This window comes from Stegodyphus dumicola, chromosome 12, assembly GCF_044657685.1.
Source record: "Stegodyphus dumicola isolate Sdum_Otavi_A_Nest chromosome 12, ASM4465768v1".
NCBI lineage: Eukaryota > Metazoa > Arthropoda > Arachnida > Araneae > Eresidae > Stegodyphus > Stegodyphus dumicola.
Window position 1 is genome coordinate 20,487,179 of NC_140779.1, and position 22,614 is coordinate 20,509,792.

The 22,614-nt window shown below is 34.9% G+C and overlaps 1 protein-coding gene across 2 annotated transcripts in view; it reads right to left on the bottom strand.

Moving 5' to 3' along the window:
• The window catches only part of jhamt (juvenile hormone acid methyltransferase), a 108,041-nt gene that overhangs the window by 11,813 nt on the left and 73,614 nt on the right, over window positions 1-22,614 (bottom strand). The window contains exons 2-4 of one of the 2 annotated variants that reach the window (XM_085827526.1): window positions 19,579-19,883; window positions 11,634-11,844; window positions 933-1,080 (exon numbers count right to left, since the gene is read on the bottom strand). In XM_085827526.1, the coding sequence (XP_085683652.1) occupies window positions 933-1,080; window positions 11,634-11,844; window positions 19,579-19,868 (649 nt within the window). In that variant the 5' untranslated portion in view covers window positions 19,869-19,883. The remainder of the gene's footprint in view (window positions 1-932; window positions 1,081-11,633; window positions 11,845-19,578; window positions 19,884-22,614) is intronic. The other variant, XM_085827527.1, reaches the window with a different exon arrangement.

A 22,614-nucleotide genomic window follows, 5' to 3' on the forward strand; every position in this document is an offset into this window, starting at 1 on the left:
ATAAATTTTAAATTTCTTACCAAATTTTACACAATTTAAGTTCGAGAATGAAATTATGGAAAAATATCGGTTTGTCATTTCAGAAAAAGCCCGATTTTATGTAAAAATACCTATATTAGAACAATGCTATATTTAAATCTAATACACATCCTACGTCGCGCTTTCCAGACATGACAAAACGAAATTTCAATTTCATCAATCGGCCCAGTAGAACGGGAGATGTAGAACCGTCCCCCCCCTTTTTTTTTTCTCAGTGCAGCATGCCGCCATGCTGGGAGGTCTCTTTCCAAACCAACATAACGTCATTACATTCGCTTCGCTTTCTCTCCTACTTCTCAGTCTGGCACCTTCTGCCGGCGGCTTTATCCATTGTCATCTATCGGCGGATTACAGTATATTCACATACATTTTTTTCAGAAAATTTAAAGTCGGAAGAACGTTTTTAGAGAATATGTTTGCAAATGATGTTCAGCCTAATTATTCTGTCAGAAATATTAATCATTTCTCATCTTAGAATGCTGTTCGCTTGAGAAATTAACTGTATTCGAAGCGTAGAACTTACGTAATCAGCTGTATGAGATTTATATGTACAAAAGTATATTTTAAGGAAATGTGTGTTGTATTTACATTGCACATGAAGGAAATTATGCAGTCAATTCTTTCCAATACCAGATACTTAGCAAGCTCATATGAATACGATCAATAACTCTTTATTAGTTGCCCCTCGGTTTCAATCCTGTTTTGAGAAACTTTCCAAACTGCTTATTGTGATGCTAATAATAAATAATTTGTAATTTCTGATGAATTTGTAAAATTACTGGAATTAAAAATTTAATTTACAGTTCATTGTCTTAAATACTACTAAAGGTAATATTTGTAATTGAAATATAGCCTTTTGGGGTAATACTAGAAGCAATTTTAAAATTACGTACCTCTGCAATCATCGTCTGATGGATATGCAAATTTTCTTTGCTCATCCTCACAAACAATAATGTCGAATCCAATAGTTTTCAGCAAGTCTTCATAATAAGCAGCTTTATATTTTTGGAAATGGGAATTCGGTATGCGTTGCTCCACATTCTGTTCAGAAATGATAATTATTATCACACAATCAGTTAATTATGGTTGCAGTTTGATTTAAGATTTCTAACTCAATAGAAACTAATAATACATTATTCAATCACTTCGATACATAGCAGCTGATATGCTTGTTACTCGGGATGATTTAAATTATTTATTTTGCGATATTCTTTCTATAAAAATAAGAAGAAAAGGTATGCCTTTAAATCTCGCTTGTACACGCTGCAATGGAATTAACAATTATAAACTAAAGAGAAAGATTACAGTACTCGCTGCTTATTAGATTTAACAGTTAACAAACTCAGCCGCTTATTACGTTCAAATTTCGAGGAACCAAACCAAATACATACTAATTAATAAAAAACCACCGTTTACTAAACTCATATCCACCGCTTTTTAATCTTTTGGCAAAAATAGAAAGTGATTCTTCAGTGCCAGTATTAACATGGTCAACAGGCTCACAGGCATTCTAAACGCTTGTCTTTATAACAATTATTTTCCGCAAATCTGGAAATCTGCTAAAATGATAGTATTCCCTAAACCGGGAAAAAATCTTACGAAAACAGAAGGGTTACAGGCCTATTAGCCTGTTACCCAGTATGGGTAAAATACTAGAAAGAATTATCCTTAGCCGTATTCAGCCTCACATGGATAAACTACCTCTAGAACAATTTGGTTTTAGAAAAGCACTTTCCACGACTAAACAGCTAGTTCGACTCAACGAATTCCTTGGCGGTGCATTGCACAACAACAGATATGTTGCCTTACTCATGCTAGACGTGGCGAAGGCGTTCGACCGCGTCTGGCATGAGGGGCTTATTTACAAGTTAATCAGCTTAAAGTTCAGTGATGCGCTGATTAAAATTATTTATTCTTTCCTGACAAACAGAACATTCCACATTCAAATTGGAGAAAGTAAATCTATTACGAAAGAAGTAAAGGCCGGGGTCCCACAGGGATCTATTTTGGGGCCAGTACTCTATCTTTTTTACGTAGCAGACTTACCTGCTGAACACCTTGATCAAAACTTCTTCATGGGGTGCTATGCAGATGACACAGCTTTCGCTGTCAAGTCTAGGACACCAAATTTTGCCCTAAAGAAACTGCAGAGATTTATGCCCAAGCTAGAACATTGGTGCGCCAAATGGAAAATAGCAATCAATGCTGATAAGTCCAAACTACTAATCTTTAAGAAAAACAAGATGAATCATCCCCTGACAACACAGCTAATACTCTTTGACACTGTAGTGCCTGTTGTCAAAAGTGCTTCCTACCTCGGACTTAAATATTGTTCAAATTTCCTCTGGAAAGAACATATTAACTGCATTAGAGGAAAAACTATCGGAGTCATACGAAGTCTCACGCTGCTTCTGTCTGCGACTTCCAAATTAGATTTAAAGAGGAAAAGACATATATATATTTCTATCATACGACCTATCTTTTCATATGCCTCTCCCGCCTGGGCAACTGTTCAGAAGAAGGAGATAGACAAGTTACAAATTTTACAAAATAAGACTCTTCGAATGATAGCTAATGCACATTATTACGTCTCAAATCACACTCTACACCGTGACTTGAAAAGGGACTCCGTCGAGACGTATTTGCATAATGCTAATAACAAATTCTTTAATAAGGCTCAGGAATGTGAACACATGACTGATCTTAATGTCTTGGATTATGTGATACTTGATGAAGATGCTTCGTTAAGACCACTCGCGGCCCACTTCACCAGGGACTTAAATTTCCCCACGTAAGATTTTCATGACGGGTACGCACTGCTCTTGTACATATTGTATATAGTGTATTTAATTTTATTTTTATTTTTTATTTTTTCATTTGTAATTTATATATTTCCTTTTCAAGTTACAGTAGTATGTATGTAATAAAGTATGAAATGTTTAATTATTATGATGTGTTTTAAATTCAGATGTCAAGATTGAAATTGTAAGTTTTGTCTGTGTTTCATTGATGTTACAACACAAACATTTCACACAGATCCTCACGGCTCCTGCTTTGCGAACTTCTTATTGTGCGCGCCTTTGAAGGCCTTGCGACGCATGGTCGCCCCCTGTATTCACCTTTGACCTCTCTAAATTTGTCAAGAAACTGCAACGTCATGTGCCCTTTGGGCTTATTTTCAAGAGCCGGACAAGTCGCGCAGCCGCGCGACATTTCGGCTATAGTCGCACAGACCAGACTAGACTAGAATCCCTAGTACCATTTATTTGAAAATATCTTTGCCTAGTGCACTTTAATGCGATCTACTGTCAAAAATTCTTTAGTAGTTAATGACCAGAAAAAAGTAAGTCATAAATCATAAGAATATCCTGTTGTAAACTATCTCTCCACGACCAACCAACTCTACCGAGTCGTAGAAACTATTGCAGAGGGAATGGCCAACAGGAAAGTGACTGGTGGTTTGTTCCTCGACATTGCCAAGGCTTTTGATCGAGTTTGGCTGTATGGCCTTACTTACAAATTACACATCCTGGGCTTCCCGGGCTACATCATAAACATTATTAATTCCTACCTAACAGGTAGACACTTTGTTGTTCACGTGTCTGGCACAAATTCCACAAGCCATGTCATCATGGCTGGTGTCCCGCAAGGATCTTTGCTCGGGCTTATACTTTTTAATATTTACGTGAATGACATACCATACCTTCCACACACGACACAGCATTAGCTATGTATGCAGACGACACAGCGGTCCTCGCACAAAGTGCATTTCCAGGTCCAGTTATACAACGACTACAAAATTACATACACACGCTAGAGATTTGGCTCTCCAAGTGGAAGATCCTAGTCAACGTTGAAAAAACAACAGCTATTATGTTTACGAAGAAGACCAACTTCAAAAAAACCTGAAGTTCTATGGCACTGATATTTCCCGGGCCAAGCAAGTCCCTTACCTTGGGGTGATCCTCAATAAGTAACTTACATGGTCCACGCACATTACATCTATTACCCAGAAGTTTCGAGTTCGTAAAGCCAAACTATACCCCTTAATTGCTCGAAACAGTATATTATCTATTGACAACGAGTTACTCATTTACAAGTCCATTCTACGTCCACTTTTGTGTTATGCAAGTCCAGTTTGGGCATATACCAAGAAAACTAATAGGAAAAGATTGCAAGTCTGCCAAAATACTGTTCTGCGAGAAATTGTAAATGCTGAATGGCGTGTAAGGAATAACAGAACACATGAAGAGTTAGGCATTCAGTTATTGAGCCCTCATTATTATAACGTAACCAAAAAATTTCATGAAAGGCAGCAAAATATTAATAATCCCAGTATTAAAATCTGTGACTACTACTATAACTATATGGATAGGCCTATGGCTCAACTAAATGTATGGATCATGTAATATGCAACTATAATTTTACTTATGTGTTTATTTATATATTTATTTTCATTCCTCTTATCTGCTACAGTTCGAATTTTCTGTCTGCATTCTCACTTTTGTGTATGTTGTAGGTACATTAACAAAATTATTTTTAAAAAAAACTATTCGACTTATCTTTCAGTTATTCTGTACCACCTTTCGAAATGATCAAACTGTTCTACAAGGGGTAGAGCCTTGGCTCAGGCACCCTGGTGTCTCAAACACCGCTCTACAGAGAGAATATCCTGTTTGTAACTGACTATCAAAGCTTCTCGCGTTTCGGTCCATTAACACTCTGAGACACTGTTTTGAGTTCTTTGTCCTCACTGGAGTTCAGAGGGGCAAACTTTCCTTAGCTTAAGCTTGGCAAAATCAATCAGCTATCTCTAAAGGTTTTTGATTGTCTAACTCCTAAGCCGAAAGTAATTAAAAGCTGTACTCCACGTAATATAAGTATAATGCAATATAATGTACACAATCAAACACTCGCAAGTAATTGTGAACTTACTTCTTTGGCGTACCCCTAAGTATCACTTTGCCTACCACTCGGGATATGTGTTTTACTCTGGAGGGTACAGAACTACGTGTTGGACTATGGTACATTTTTAAAACTACTATTGCTCTAGAGCAGTGGTTCTCAATCATTTTTGTCCCATGTTCCCTTTCACCAATGCTAGACGATCATCTTCGTTCCTTTCCCAAACTCGAAAAATATATACAAATTCAATTAAATTTAGATCATTTTTCATGTGTTTTATAAATTAAAAAGAAATAATGTAGAAAATAATTATAAGTGCCAACGCTTGAATAAAAGTAGTGTTTATTTTCATAAAATGAAACTAAATTCTTAACAGGGTAAATAAAAAGGGCTAACACCTGACCTAGAAGCATTGTACGTAACTATGAATCCCTTCTCGAATGCCAGCTGATAATTAGGTGGAAATTTTTATATGCCATCTTTTAAGGTTTCCACATTCAAAATCTTCCCTTTCAGATGGGTACATTGTGTTCACACAGAATTGTAATAAAGGTTCTGAAATGTTTCTCAGCATTACTGTATATTAGAAGTCTTTTAATGGAGAGGACGTGGTAACTGTTGACTGAAAAAAAAAAGTAAGTAAAGCATTGGTCATGCTTGTAATCATGAAGAGGCAGGTCGACCAAACAGACAAATGGAATCTTTCCGTTGGCTATAAATGTTATAACGGCTCCTATATTTTGCTTGCATAAACTAACTAGACGATAAAAGACTGTATGGGGAATTATCCATAAGTCTTAAGTCCAGAAAAGGTTGTAAAGAACACTTTATTCTCCGTTTAAAATTTACAGATGGAACCGATTCGAGCTTACAAAAGCCAACACTTTTGGCTTAACTCAAGAGGGTAACGAGTAACCTAAAACTAAATGAAGTAAGTTTAGCTTAACAGCTTCACAGGTTACTTAACGCGCAGGCTGGCTCTGACTTGTAAAAGTCCATGTAGACAACCCTAATGGTAAGAAGCGCTCAACGCCAGAGAAATCTAATCGCTAGTAAATCAAATATAGCAACGTGGCCTTCAGGCAGGCACAACACGCTCCAAATTCACCTTCCAAAACCTTCCTTAAATACTAACTTCTTTCTACTTCATTTTGAGTATACGCGAGCTAACTCATTTACATTCTACCATGAAAGCGCAAGTTGAAAGCAAAAGCGATAGGAAAAGTTGCTTTCAAAATAACATTGACTGTCAAGTAAATTAAATAAATGCCCATAACGTAAATTTTGATCAACTGACGTGTAAATTTACATCAACTGACGTGTGAAATCCAACACTGTTCATCAGAAATTCATGGTGAGAAGGAAGAAGCGGATCATCATGCTAATGGTGTTACTTGGTGATAATGGTGTTACTAATGATAATTGGATATAAGATGGTTTTACTTGGGCTGTTGAATGAAATTACAAGCCACACGAAATTTATAACACAGATGAAACTTGACTGCGTTACAGAATACTGCAGAAACACACATTAATATTTAAAAGTAAAACAGCAGTGGCATTAAATAAAAACTGATAAATTTAAGTTACTGTTTTATTAACGTGCAATATAGACTCAACAATTACAAAGACAACACTGGTCTTTTTTTCGGATTTGGTTTATGCTATCAACCGGCATTTTCGAGGTAATTCTATTTTTTTCGGTTTACCACGTGCACGATTTTGACTTTCGTTGCTTCTTTCCACGTGGCTATTGGCTTTCAGTATTGGATGTTTCTCTCCTTTTGGAATGTTTTTGTCATTTGTTGATGAAAATTGTCTTCATTATTTATTGGTGTTTTTTCATGTTATAAGTAATTACTTGTTTGGACTTTCGGAATTACATTCCTTTTGTTCACTTGTTTCTTGCTTGTGCCCTTTTCACAATATGTCCACTGACAGGAACCGATTTTGTAAGTTACGCCTTAAGCGTACGAAATTCTTGAATCATCTACAGTTTCTACTTAAATGCAAACATCAAAATTTCATTCCCAAATTTATACATGTGAAATGTAGCCTTCAAGTTTCCGTTCACGTTTCAAAAATTTTGCATAAATTCAAATTGGCACTTCTTCGTCACATTATAAGGGACACACGCAAACGTTTATCTAAAAATGAATTTGAATTATATTACCTCCATTTAAAAATTGCTAATTCCATTGAAAATTTTTCCTCATTTGAACATTCATCCTGGTCTAGAACCGATACCGTTTGTCAACGGCATAAAAATGTGCTCATTTCTAAATTCCTAAAACTCACACACCAGTCGGATAGTCCCAATTATCTAGCTGATCTTCCCACTGTAAACGTTAACTCCATCGTTAATATCTCCAATAGGAATCTTTCGGAGGAACAGTTAAAAGTATTAAAATATAATTTCAACTTTTCAAAGACATCTAAACCTTCAATTCCTCAAATCATCGCCCCTATAGAGAAAGCCTTTAAATTCTCCAAAATTTCGGAAACGCAGAAGGATACAATCCGCCACCTAATTACTCATAACGTTAATTTTAACAATAAATCTTTGGGTTCTAATCTTAGAAAAAAGGAAAATGAGATTTTACGTGAAATTCATTCTGATACTAATATCATTATCTTTAAAGCTGATAAGGGCGGACAGATCGTTGTTATGGACAAACACACATATATTACTGGAGTCTCTAAATTGATAAATGAAGGCCCATACTGCTCGATCCCTAAAGATCCTTCAACTTCGGACCTCATGAAAGTAAAAAGTGCTATTAAATCTTCCCACATTCTGCCAACTCAGTTGAAGAAATCACTTATTCCGCCTATTACTAATTGCGCTAGACTTTATGCTCTTCCAAAAGTCCACAAAACCGGTATTCCTTTTCGACCAATTGTTTCCAACATAGGTACTGCTTCATATCCTTTGGCCAAATATTTAGTTTCCAGATTTTCTCCTCTACTTGCTAACAATATTCACACTGTAAAAAATTCTGTTGAAGTCATTGATAAACTTAAAAATATTTCCCCACTTCGTTCCATTATGGTTTCATTTGATGTCAAATCATTGTTTACTAATGTTCCGGTCGAAGGAGCACTAAATTGTCTTGAAACTAGGCTTCGGGAATTTCACTTCACACATACTGAAATTAATGAGTTGGTTTCGCTTACTAAAGTTTCTCTAAGTCAAACCCACTTTGTTTTCCAAAATGCATATTTTCGTCAAGTTGAAGGATTGGCTATGGGTAATCCTCTCAGTCCGGTACTTGCTGACATTTATATGCACTATTTTGAGATGAAATTATTTGATAAATTATCTTTTCGTCTTTGGATTCGGTATGTTGACGACACTTTCGTACTTTTTGACGGTTACAAAGAGGATTTATCCGAGATTCTATCTATTATGAATTCAATTGATCCAGCCATCCAATTCACTCTTGAAATTGAATCCAACAATTCCCTCCCCTTCCTCGATATTCTTATAATCCGCAATGAAACCGATTTTAGCACCACTGTGTACCGTAAACCCTTTGCAGTTTGTTTACCACCCCATGCCAAGTCATGCCACCCTGTTAAGCAAAAAATGGCTTCTTTTTACTATTATGTTTTCCGCGCGCTAAAAGTTTGTTCCTCTGAATCTTTGCTTACCAATGAACTTAATTATTTGAGAGCAGTTGCGATTGACCGTGGATTTTCTCCCGTGATTATTGATAAAGCCGTCAAAAAATTTTCAGATTCCCATCAAAGAAGACATTCAACTGTTAGAAATAATATTAATGACCTTGTCGTGCTTCCATTTTATCCTTCTGTTAGCTATAAAATTGCACGGATTCTCCAGAAATTCAATTTTCAAGTCGGTTTCTCCCCTATTAATAAAATTCACCCTTCGATTCTAAAAGATTGCGTTTCTGTCTTGAATTCTTGGGGAATTTATAGTATATCATGTCAGTGTGGTTTAAGATATATTGGCCAAACAAAAAGAGCGTTGAAGTTTCGTATCAAGGAACATGAATCTTATGTCAAAAAAGGCGAAATTAACAAGTCTTCAATAGCGTATCATAGCTGGACTTTTAACCATAATTTTGATTTTGGGTCTGCAAAAATCATCCAAAAGGCTTCTTCCATAGGCGAATTGGATTTTCTTGAGGCTTTTCACATTCACAAAGATTTAGAAAGTTTAGTTAATGATTTGAAGTCCAATCCAGTCCTTCCTAATGCCTTTAAAATTCTACTATCTTAATTCAATTATTTTTGCCGATAGATGGCGTTACCTCCTCGCGCTTGGTACTACCAGAGGGTATAAAAATCCGTTCAGTGGTTGCTTTCCATTATTTGAAGTTCAGATTTTGAGCGTAATGTGCATTTGCCCCTCGCTCCCTATTTTAACTTCGCTAATATTTCTTTATGCTTGATCAGACAGCCTGGCTCAGTAAAAGTAGGCGGCCAGTGCAACTCTGATTAAAAATCTAGTTATAAACACGTGCAGTGCTGATAAGCACTACGTGTTTCTGTGACTCCTTCTCCTATTTTCTTCTTTCTATGTATTTCTTTCTCCTGATGAGGAGGGACCTTTAGCTGCCCTCGAAATCGATTGAGTGTTTCATTATACCTACGCTAAATATAAGGTTGTTTTTTACGATTTTGATTGTCACATTAGCGTGTTTCTCTTCTATTCTAGTCTACAACACTGGTTATTGGCAAAAGCAGAAAATCTCGACGTTTGAAAGGAGTCAAGAATTTGCTTCTAATTTACCATAGCAACAAGAACTCATGGATGACAGATAACGATCCCATGAGATGAGCAAAATCGTCTGGGACTGTGTGTCATCATCTAAAGAAGACTTCACTATATTACGAAGATATTCTGTTACTTTAAAATAGGTATTCCAAGCTAGTGCCATCCTAGCCCCCCTCCCCATCTACAATCGTAACTAGCGTCGTCATCATTCCACACCATTTGTTTTCTCCACCTCATTTGAAATTGTAATTAAAACCAACTTTAATTCGCTTGCTTTTCATGAAATGAGACACGCTACTTGGAAAAGAAGTGAGAGAAAGAATTAAGCGACTCGACTTTTATGATCAGCTATCACTCCTATTGTTACAAGTAAATTCAGCTGCCGGAATGTAGGTTAAGCTAGGTTATTTGAATATAGCAAGAAACAAGGGCGATCTGGCTAAAACGAGGAATGCTTTCGTGGAGGGCATTCTAAAGCAAACTGGATCGTATTCATGTTACACATCAGGAAATCCAACCATGCTGCCAGCCCGTTCACCTGGGATCGAATCCAAACCATGGTTGGGCGGTGTAGGTATATAATCTTGAAGTTTCCGTTTTAAAGTAACAGACTGTAATTAACGCAAGAGATCATCGAAAGCTCTTTCCCTTAAATGAGCAGAAACATTTAATCGCTAGTAAATCAAGTATAGCAACGTGGCCTCCAGTCAGACAGAACACGCTCTAAATTCACCTTCTAAAACCAGAAGTACCAGTGTAACCAGAAGCACTCATTCATAAACTCATAATACTAAGTTTCTTTAGTGATATCGTACACATTCTTAATCTGATTAACAGGCACTTTATAAAAACGTATTCAAGTGAGCAGAAAGAACCATTCTGTTCAGGGCGGCATGCCTGAAGGTTTAGCGCTGGGTCCAAAGCTAGTCAATATTTAACTTGAAAAGACAGCATTGAGAAAGAACATAAAACTTCACTTTCTGTGGATGGCATTTTTATTCTATATCATCACAATTATCACAACTCTTTGAAATCCCATTCACTCATTGAACACCTACATCCACCATTTAAATAATTAATATTAAAAAAAGTCTGTAATAGTCTTATACACATAGGAATGAAATTATAATACACTCTATCTCATAACACATTAGACATTCTAATTTGCCATTCCTTCTGGGCGGCCAGCTGTTTCGCTAAGAAAGCACAAATTTCCCAAAACTACTATGAGAATATTTTTTTTTTCGATTTTAATGCAAAAACTCTCCTGGCATTTCATACCTGGATTTGTTTTCTTTTGATATATTGCCTTAGTTTAGTTGACATATTTTAATATGCACGTATATATACGCTCTTACAGATATCACAATAAATATTCTAGGCCGTATATATGCGGCTTTGCCGCTTAGAGGGTTAAGGCGAGATCATGTTAAGGAGCCCATCTGATAACTCACATACCTCAGCCCACGTGATATTCATTATTTCTTCGCGAAAGTGTGTTACGGTTACATGATTTTTTTATATAACGGTTACATGGTTTTTTGTTTTTGCAAATCGGCCGAGAGAGGTAGTTCTGAGTAAAGTTTTGCGGTAATGATGAGTTACTTTTTGAATTTCCGGGAATGCAAAACCCTAGCTTCGCCATTACACTTTCTCACATTTATCTCTTGCAACTATCAGAATTTATCACGATCCACTTTTATCTGCCATAAAATATTTTATATTATCTTTTAAAATGTACAATGAATATTAACTCAAACACTATGAACTTCAAGATTTTGTAAAACTCCCATTTAAGAGCCACACATTTATACTTTTATTTTATTTTATCATATTAGTCTCGATCTTTTAATATCTCCATTTTCGAACTTCCAGTTTCTCGAAGTTTTCTTCCATCCTGAAAGAATTCTTAATGTCAATCCATTTTAATTACAAATAACAGTACCTTTAAAAATGTGCTCCACTTTGGATTTTGAATATGATCCTTGTAAGAATCCCAGAATGGTGTACTTAATACAAAGAGCAATGCTGCTTCACCACCCGGTTTTAAGGCTTCGTAGATATTGCTAAAGGCTTGTTGCTGATCTTTCAGCCAATTAAAGCAGTATATGGATATAACCTTTGAAATTTCGCCTCTCCAGCGTTCAATAGTTTCTCTTAAATAAGAAAAAAATTAATTTAAGCATTTTATTTTATAATAATAAATATTCAATGCAGAATTGATAAAAATAAATATCAGTTACTTTTAAGATTATCTCAATGAGACAGGCTAAGGAGTCTTGCTATGTTGAAATTTAAAATTACATCTGCTATAGGATACTATATTTAAACAGCAAAAAATTATAGCCTTTTTTGAACACTGCGTACATACGAGTCTGCATATCTAAGTCGAATATTGTTTAGAATGCGAAAAAGCAATTGGCATGATTTACCAGTTATTTCAAACATGTTAACGGTCACCAAAAAAGAAAACAAAAGCTATATGTATAGTTAGCAAATTTATTAAATTTAGCATCATTAATAACTTGAGAAAACATGTGGTCGAGTTAAAATTATGAAGAGTTAAGGAGCACTTCATTGAATGACAAAGCTCAAGACTGAGTATCCGACAATGGGCATCTTACTCGTATAAGCTTCACAACTTTGCCATCTGTTGCAAATCAGCTAAATGCACGAGTATCGAGTGTTATTTTAATCGATGCTACGACACATTCTTAGTTTTGTTGTGAAAACTTGTATTTTGTTTGTATAATTATTGTGACAATTCATACTTAAGTATTTAATTAAATGTCCACTAAAAAAAAAAAAAAAAAAAAAAAGTCGAAAGTTCCCGATTTTCAAGACTCTTGGATGAATGAATATACAGTAAGACCCAGCTTAACTCTGTTCCGTTTAGCGCTGTTTCGGTTTAACGCTCTTTTATTTGAATTGTGGGATTCCCCTAAATTGCACGCAGCGTTAGGCCAAAAAATGTCTATGTAAAGAAGGAAATTCCATGCATGAGGTAACAGAAAAATGTTTGAAAAGGGTGTGGAAGGACATTTGACCAGATCTAAGCAAGGGCGGTGACACTAGACACTGTGTGTCGATATGAATGAAATAGTGGAATTAGCGAAACAAACCGGTTTAGATGAGGTAAATGTAGAAGATGTCGAAGAAATAGTGTAAGAAACAGCAGCAAGCATGGAACTTAAAAGAAATAGACTAACCCAAACGGGTTTTCTCCCTCGTCTGAGGCGTTGCCGGCTGTCACCTTGATTACATCCGGAGGAGTAGGGACGACTTGCAGAAATTTAACATTGGTTGCCTATTACAGCGTGTATAATTGTCAAGAAAAAGCTGGTTGTAGCGCCTCATTTCACAAATTAGAATTTCTACATATTTTCATTTTTGAAATCGAGATTGATTTTGAAAAATTTAGCATATTTATCAAGCATAATTAACGTTTCAAATAATTATAAAGCTATTGCATGCTTTCAGGACTGGATATTTTTTTAGCTTTTCCTATGCTGTAAGGAAATTCGTCACTACTTCTTTTAGAAAATAATATTTTAAATCTGAACTAATAGAAAATTTCAAACAACCAATTTTCTCTTGCAATTTTAATGCTTTTTATTGGTGTAAATAAGTAAAAAATACTAAAACATTTAAAAACTAATTTTTGAAAGTTTTGTTTAAAATTCTAAATAGTGCTGCTTTTTTAAAATTATAGATGAGTATTATAGCAAAATTTCTATGAAGGAATTTTATTTCAATTATATTTCATAATACATCATAGTGATAAAAACTTTTGACTTCTTAATAATTTTTATACATTTAATTCTAATATTAAAATTGTATTTAACCGTAATAATTAATTTTGCTTGTATTTTATAGTGATTATTTTTTAATTTATTTTTAGTTCTACATAAGATTTTTTTTTTTTCATTTACTGTTAATTTAATGTATTAGCCCAAAGCAACGGTAGCCTAGAAAGGCTGTTAGTTTCGAAGCGGCATTTTGCGCTGTTTTACTATAAATTTCCGTGTCTCCTTGCAAATTGTTGTTACCAAATATTATCGCCCTGTATTATATGTAAAGAAATTAAATAATGAAGAATCTGCATGAATACATGTATGTTTCTCGCACTGTGACAAAAACGACAGTATCTAGATACATCAAATTTTGAATAATGTAATCCTCCACCCGAACATGGGCATCTGGACGGCCGAATTTCGAATTTGTTTTAATCTATTTCACGTTTTGTAAAACTTTAACGAATTTTTGATTAACAAACTCAACGAGTTCAGAGCGAGCACTGTACGGAAAATAACAGTTTTATCTCCAGTGTGGAAATTCTAAAGATATGCTGTTTTCAAATGTATGTGGGTTACGGGCGAAGAACATGATATTCAATAAATATAGGTAACACACAAAATTTTTAAAAAAGGTTCCTTTTAGGCGTAATATAAAATCTGAGTTCTTCTAGATTTAATTTTACCTTTTTTTTTTTTTTTTTTTTTCATTACACTCAAAATTTTATGCTCCGAATTTTAGAAATTACTAAAACAAATATTCCATTTTAACGTTAATAGGTTAATGATGATATAATCAAATAAATGATTGTTTTTTAATGTTATTATAGTTTTGAAAATCACTGCCTGAAAATGGTCATTAATTTTTTAAAAACAATTATCAGATCTTGTTAAATTTTACCTTATTTATTTCAAAGCATCACGTACTATCAATCTTATTTAATTTTACGTTCTTTGTACGCAAAATTAAGTTCACAAATTTTGTGCCTAGAGTTTTTACCGTTTTATCAATGTAAAGATATTTGTACAAGAATTACGCGTGAAAAAAATGCGCAAAATGCAGTAAAAAGTGCTTTAATGCAATATATTAAATCCTATTTGGAAAAAACTGTGGCTTTCATAATCTCATCACTATACAACGTATCACATTTAATAATTAAAAAGAGTTATGTGTGATACAAACGCCATAGGTGTCAGTGTTAAAAGTAAACCAGATCGTCCCTACTCTTTTTTGCCGACATGTCGGTGACGCGCGCCCCGCCCACTCGGTTAGTCTATCTCTTATAAGGTCCATGGCAGCAAGTCTTTCTAATGATGAGCTCAAGGAATTAGCGGAGGGAAAAAAAAAAAAAAAAAAAAAAAAAAACCACAAAAATATTGAAAGTAGTGATTAGAAATTATGGACCAATTTATTGAAAATGACCCAAATTTTGACAGGATTTCGGAGTTCAGAGGCAAGAGGAGGTGTTATGGATGACTTATCCTTTTACCAACAACTTCTTATAGAGCGCAAAAGGAAAACGCAAATTACATTAGATACCTTCTTAACAAAAAGGCAGAAAATTGGAAATACAGAAGAAACGGAATGATCTGAAATGTAAACATACTGACTTAGAATTTTATTTATTTTTATATGTATATTCGTTTATTATGTTTCTATTTTTATAAGAAATAAATTTTTTCTTTTATTGTTATAAAAAACATAATTAATAAATTTAATAGTAAAATATCTGACCAATTTTCTACCCATCTTTCCCTAACCCCTTTATTTACATGATTAGATAACCTCGTTTAACGCTGTTTCATATTACGCTCTACTTTGAAGGAACGTATACCTCGCGTTAAGCGTGGTCTTACTGTATATTCGTAGATAAAAAGAATCGTGTTGTATATGTGTTATGTCGCAAAGCGTCGCACGTCACACATTAGATATACAAAGACATTTTCAAACTAAACATCAGTCCACATTTCAGAATTCCGGTGAGAAATTTGAAGTTATAAAAAGACCTTTTTCTGGGTATAAGAAACAAATTACGTTTTTCCTCAGGCAATTCGAACCAAACCTAAAGAGACTAATATAGTTTCGTAAGTGCGCATTGTGTAGTTACCAAAGGCAAAACCTTCACAGATGGCGAATATATTAAAGGATACATTTTAAAAAAGTGTTGAAATATTGTTCAGCGATTTACCAAATCTACAAGCAATATTACTCCGAACTCAAAAAATATCGGCTTCTGCGCGAACTATTGAAAGACGAATGACTGAAATGGCAGAAAATGCAACAACAAAACAGAATTCCGGATTACAAGAAACTGTTGCATTTAGCGTTGCTCTTGATGAAACTTATTTGCTAAAATTTGTTATTATGTTGTTTATTTTTTATTTTAATAAATATGTTAAAAAGATACATATAATGTATAATTTAATTTTTATTTATATTGATGGAATAGTTATTGTTTATTTCATATTAATAAATACCTTTAAATGATGCATAATGAAAATATAATGAAAATCTAAATCTGTATTCTTGATGTCTATTCCCTAACTCTGCATGCGTTGCTGCAGGAATCGAAATTGTTTCAAATATTTCCCACTGTGCGGCACCCTGAATCACGCTGGTAGGTTGGTCTAGCACACCACAGCTACAAAGCCGTCTCGTGAGCTAAACAGTTATATGAAGCTGCAGTTCAGGCTGCTTCTTAGATAGCGAGTTCTACATATATAGTGTTAATAAGCGAATATAAATCTATGAATGACGTTACAATGCAGATAATCAGACTTCACAATGAATTAAATTTTCATAGGAAATATTGAACGTAAAAGGATGATGATGCAATAATTGAATGTGAAGAAAGAGAAAATTAACAGAAATATATAAACAAAATATTTCACTTTTAATTAAAATAAGAAAAGATATAGAAATAAAACATGCATGTTTGGTAATTAGCAAATAACAAGCAAAGAGGAATCCCTTCGAAAAGGTAATATACACTGAAGTGACAAAAGTCATGGGATAGCAATATGCAAATATACAGATGGCAGTAGTATCGCGTAGAAAATGTATAAATGCGAAGTGCTTTGGTAGGGCTTTCATTTGTGTTCAAGTTATTCATGTGAAAAGGCTTTGACGTGATTATGGCCGCACGACGAGAATTAACAGACTTTGAACGCGGAATGGTAGTTGGAGCTAGACGCATGGGTCATTCCATTTCGAATATCGTTAGGGAATTCAACATTCCGAGATCCACAGTGTCAAGAGTGTGTCGAGAGTATCTAATTTCAGGCATAACATCCCACCATGGACAGCGCAGTGGCCGACCCCCTGCACTTAACGACGGAGACCAGCGACGTCTGCGTAGAGTTGTCAGTGTTCACAGACAAGCAACACTGCGTCAAATAACCGCAGAAATCAATGTGAGACGTACGAGGGACGTGTCCGATAGGACAGTGCGGCGAAATTTGTCTTCCTTGGGCTATGCCAGCAGAAGACCGACTCGAGTGCCTTTACTCACGACATCGCCTGCAGCGACTCTCGTGGGCTCGTGAGCATATCGGTTTGTCCCTAAACTAATGGAAAACCGTGGCTTGGTCAGACGAGTCACGATTTCATTTGGTAAGAGCTGATGGTAGGGTTCGAGTGTGGCGCAGACCCCACGAAGCCATGGACCCAAGTTGTCAACAAGGCACTGTTCAAGCTGGTGGTGGTTCCATAATAGTCTGGGCTGTTTATACATGGCATGGACTCGGTCCTCTGGCGCAACTGAACCGATCATTCACTGGAAATGGATACCTTCAGCTACTTGGAGATCACTTACAGCCATTCATGGACTTCACGTACTCAAACAACGATGGGATTTTTATGGATGACAATGCGCCATGTCACCGGGCCACAACTGTTCGTGATTGGTTAGAAGAACATTCTGGACAATTCCAGCGAATGATCTGGCCACCTAGATCGCCCGACATGAATCCCATCGGACATTTATGGGACATCATCGAGACGTCAGTTCGTGCCCAAAACCCTGCACCGTCAACACTTTCACAATTATGGACGTCTATAGAGGCAGCATGGCTCAATATTTCTGCAAGGGACTTCCAACGACTTGTTGAGTCCATGCCACGTCGAGTTGCTGCACTTCGCCGGGAAAAAAGAGGACCGACAAAATATTAGGAGGTATCCCATGACTTTTGTCACTTCAGTGTACCACATATTCACCCTTCAATACCATTAATGAAAAAAAAAAAACATATAAATTCAAACTCCGATTCCGGACATATAATTAGATCAGAAAGACATAAGTTTACAGCATCAAAATTAATTATTCATTAATTATTCTAACAAACTAATGGGCATCACTCTTTCTTCTTTTTTCTCACTTTAAATTGTTTAATAACTTGGTACTCTTTTGTTATCGGGACTGGAATCTCTGTGTGTGTGTATGTATATACGTATAGGTGTGTGTGTACACACACATACATACGTTCGTATATACATGCATAAATGTACACATACATCCATATATACATGCACACATGCATACATACATTTCTGAATCCGGTCCCGATAGCAGAAGAGTATCAATAACTTTAAATGTCCTTTAAATATACGTTCCAGTCCTTTACCTTGGGATGATCCTCAGTAAAACTCTATCATGGTAACACATAACATCTATCCTAAATAAGTTTCGAGTTATAGTAAAGTCACACTTCACCCCTTAATTTCTCGAAACAGTGTACTTTCGACAAGTTGCTTATTTATGAAACCGTATTGCGTCCCATACTATGCTATGCCTTCCCGGTCTGGGCATATTCATGCAAATCTTATAGGAAAAAAAATTGCAACAGGCTCAAAATTGCCTCCTAACACAGATTACCAATTCGCCCTGGTACGCTCGAAAGCAAAAGTTACATGAAGAATTGGGTATAGAACAACTTAAGTGTTTTTACTGCTGGCTCGCCCGAAACTTTTATGCCAATCTTGTTAATATCAACAACCCAGTTATAAGGATTTACGATTACGACTTTAATGACCCAAATAATAGTAAACGGCCTATGGCCATACTTAGTACCCATATTGTATATAAGGTTTAATTATTACTAGTGCACCAAGAAACTCACACTACTTTGCCTATTATTTATACGAATGTTTTTTCTGCATCAGGCTATTCCTCCTTTCTCAGCCTTCCCAGATAGCACTTCAGGTCTATTGAAACTTGACGCACACTTTAGTCTTTTTAGAAATTTATCTTTTAATTTATCTCTTATCTTATCTCTATTCTTATAATAAAAAAATGCTAAAAACATGATTTAATTATATATATTTATATATATGTAATAATAAAATTCCATTGTCAAGAATACACTTAAAATTCTAACTGTATGTTCTTTTCGTTTTTAATGGCGACGGTCTCTTATTTGAAAGTACGTGGAGTTAATTCTACAGCCCCGTAGTCAAGTTGTTTTTCCCGCCTTTTTTACACGTACAGTTATAGAATGTTCTGGAAATATTTAAAGCGAAGTGGATTAGCTGACGAGGCTGACGTCATTTCTTGGAAGCTCCGCCTTTCCAGAGGCTATAAGAGGACTCGCAAAGGAATATCGGAGGCTTTTTCTTAAATATAACGATGCAGTAAACTTCATACAAAAAGTTATTAGTGATTCTTTTTTATTTACTCCGGAAATATGATTTTGTAACTGCTATTTTCTCCTGAAATATAATAAATGGATCCTGCTTTTTAAACTTATCGTCTGATAATTTAAGCTACGACTACATTTATAATTCTTCACCATTCTATTTATTCCAGACAAAAGCTGGTACATCACAAGGATATATAAAAAAAAAATCTAAATATATACTAGTTACTCATGACAGTATTCGAAATAACATATCTGTTCTACAAGGGGTAGGGTCCTTGACCCAGGCACCCTGGTGCTACACCGTGTCCCCAGTGCGTCAGAATATCCGTTCGATGGTCATTTTATTTCAAATTTAGAAACAAAAGTATGAATAACATATTAAGCAGAATTTTTTATCTACGTAAAAAGAATTAATAGAAGCATGTAATGAAAAAGAATAAATGCTTTAAGAATACTAACTTGCGTTCAATATTCGCGACATGATATTCGATTTTCGGATGGCAATTGTATTTCTGAGCGTATTCTATCATCTCTGGCAAAACATCTACAGCAATCACTTTCTTTACATTGGGAAAATACGGCAGAAGTAACTTGTGGCAACTGTTGCCAGGACCACAGCCTATATCCATCACAACATCATGTGACTGATTGGTCCAGTCCATTAACGAAACTGTGTTCATCAAGAATAATTTTGTATCATGCACTTGCATACTGTGATGTTCACTATATAAAGAGGCATTAGAAAGCATTTTGGTTTCCAAATTCTGTAAAAGAATTTAATTTATTACTAAGTTTATATAGGCAGGCTGTACGAGACATTTGCCAATAGTTTATTCATAATTTATTAAAATTTTTTCGAAAAGAATATTCGAGATTTATACGTTTATTGGGCTTCAGACCATCTTTTACAAATCGAATTAATAAAACTGGCATTATAAGAGAAAAATTTCGCAGTATATTCTTTTCGCACATCCATGTAGATCTAAAAGATACTGCTTTTAAGGAGGTAAGAATATAAAATTAAAAAAGATCATAATCATTAAAATAAGAAAATATATAGAAATTAAACGTCCATTTCATAACATTCTTGTTGTGAAAAAAGCAAAAAATAAATAAATCTGAAACTTTCAGATTCTATATTACGCCAAAAGTGACGTTTCTTTAACGTTTTGTGTGTTGCCTTTATTTATTAAATATTAAATATTATTCTTCGGACTTAAACCATAAAATTCAATTCAAAAGCAATATCACACACACACACACTGCGAACTTTTCCTAGAATAATTTTTCCCTAGAATAATTTTATATTCTTACCTCCTTAAAAGCAGTATCTTTTAGATCTACATGGATGTGTGAAAAGAATATACTGCGAAAATTTTCTCTTATAATGCCAGTTTTATTAATTCAATTTGTAAAAGATGGTCTGAAGCCCAATAAACGTATAACAACACACACACACACACACACACACACACAAAAAAAAAAAAAAAAAAAAAAAAAAACTCGCTCATAAAATATCCATACTTGAAGATGCACACGATATTGATGCTAACGCTTTGAAATCGTTCAGTTTTTTTAATCAAAAATTCAAGTTTTACAAAATATGGAATAGATAATAAAACAAATTCCAAATTTGGGCTTTCAGATGCCCATATTCGAGTGGATACGTTATTCAAAATTTAATATGTCTAGGTATCGTTGTTTTTTCACAATGCGAAAAATATATTTACCTACATTTATGCAGATTTTTCATTATTTAATTTCTTCAAATATAATGCAAGGCTCTAATATTTGGTGGCAACAATTTAAAAAGTGATTCAGACTTTTATAGTGGACCAAATTAAAATGCCAAAACGAAATTAATAGCCCTTCTGCGATAGCATAAAATTGCTCCTTTGGGAGCGTTAGCGATGTAAATTTGGCGTATTTATTATAAGCTATAATAACGAAATGTGGCTTACGCGCTTTGTAAGGATTATTTGAAAATATAAACGATGACTTTTTTTCCGCTCGTGGAAAATGAAGAAAAAGGAAAGGAAAATAGGTTGCTATAAATTAAGAAGTTCGCCGAATGAATTATTCTTGGCGCAAACTGAAAAAAGTTCGCCAAGATAAATTTTTTAATTTCTCCATAAATTTCCCACCAAAAATTCCAAAATTTAGTATCTAGGCATAATTTGAGACGTAGAATCGAAATATGGGAAAAAATTGGTATGTTATTTCAGAAAAATTCCGATTTTATGTCAGAATACCTATGTTAGAATAAATCTGTATATAAATCTAATATATATCCTAAATTGCCCTTTCGAGACATGAGAAACGCAATTTGAATTTCGTCAATCGGCCCAGTAGAACGTGAGATATAGCCCCCGTTTTGGGGGGGAGGCAGTGTACCTTCTAATGCTGGGAATTTAACTAGGTCTAAAGAGCTAGATGACTGATCGATTAGACAAATATTCTCCGTTTTCAGAAAGTGATAAAATAGCGATCTGTACATATTGCAGGCTTAGTTTATATAGTCTCACTGTTTTTGGAAGCATACAACGTGGACTCTACGTCGAGGAGGAAGTGGCAAATACTCGTTATGTCTTGAAGAACAAATACTGCAGAAGAAGATTTTAAATAACCTTTTTATTTAAACTAAATTAAAACATGCACGTACTTGGTGCTCACAATTCACCGTCACTTGTGACTAACTAAATTAACAGAAAATAAAAATGTAAAATGCATATTAAATTAAGATGGCTAACGACTGGCGCCTTAGTTATCTAAACAGCTAAATTGGCTGCACATAACAACATTTACATTCTGGCAGGGAACCGAAATCGGGACGGAAAGGAAAGTAAAACTAAAAATAAGTGGTTAAAATAAAATAAGGTTTTTACAAGTTGCCCAAAGAATTAAGTAAAACCAGTAAAATTTCGGTAGAGCAACTTTATTCACAGTCAATAGAAAGAATATGACAGAATATAACCCTATAACGTTATATTCTGTCATATTCTTTCTATCGAAGACATCCAACGGCTTACAACCGTCTAGCATGATACTGGTCTGCCACCAGTATGCTTAGTCCACTTTAGCAATTCCTTCCTCTTCCTCTTATTTGAAGGATCTAGGAGTCTCTCTGCATGAATAAGTGTCGAATCGACATAATTTCATTGCACGAAAAGATTTGAAAATCGTGTGTTTAAACATGTATAACAATGTATCAAGGGACAAAACAGTGGTCTAGCATTCCAAGGAATAATATTCACAATACTAGAAGAATAGTCTCTCCTGTGGAATGAAGGCAGAAGGATACACATCATTCTTCCTCAAGTGTGAAAGTTCCTTCTGGGCTACAGAACCAGCATTCAGCTCTGTTATTCCTGGCCCTCCAAAAAGCCTTCTATTCCTTCTACTGACCGGAGGTTCTAGGTACACAGAAAGACACATAAATTGTCCGAAAATCTATAAACTTTTTCAAGATTACTTCACCAACAGACTCAGCGTAAT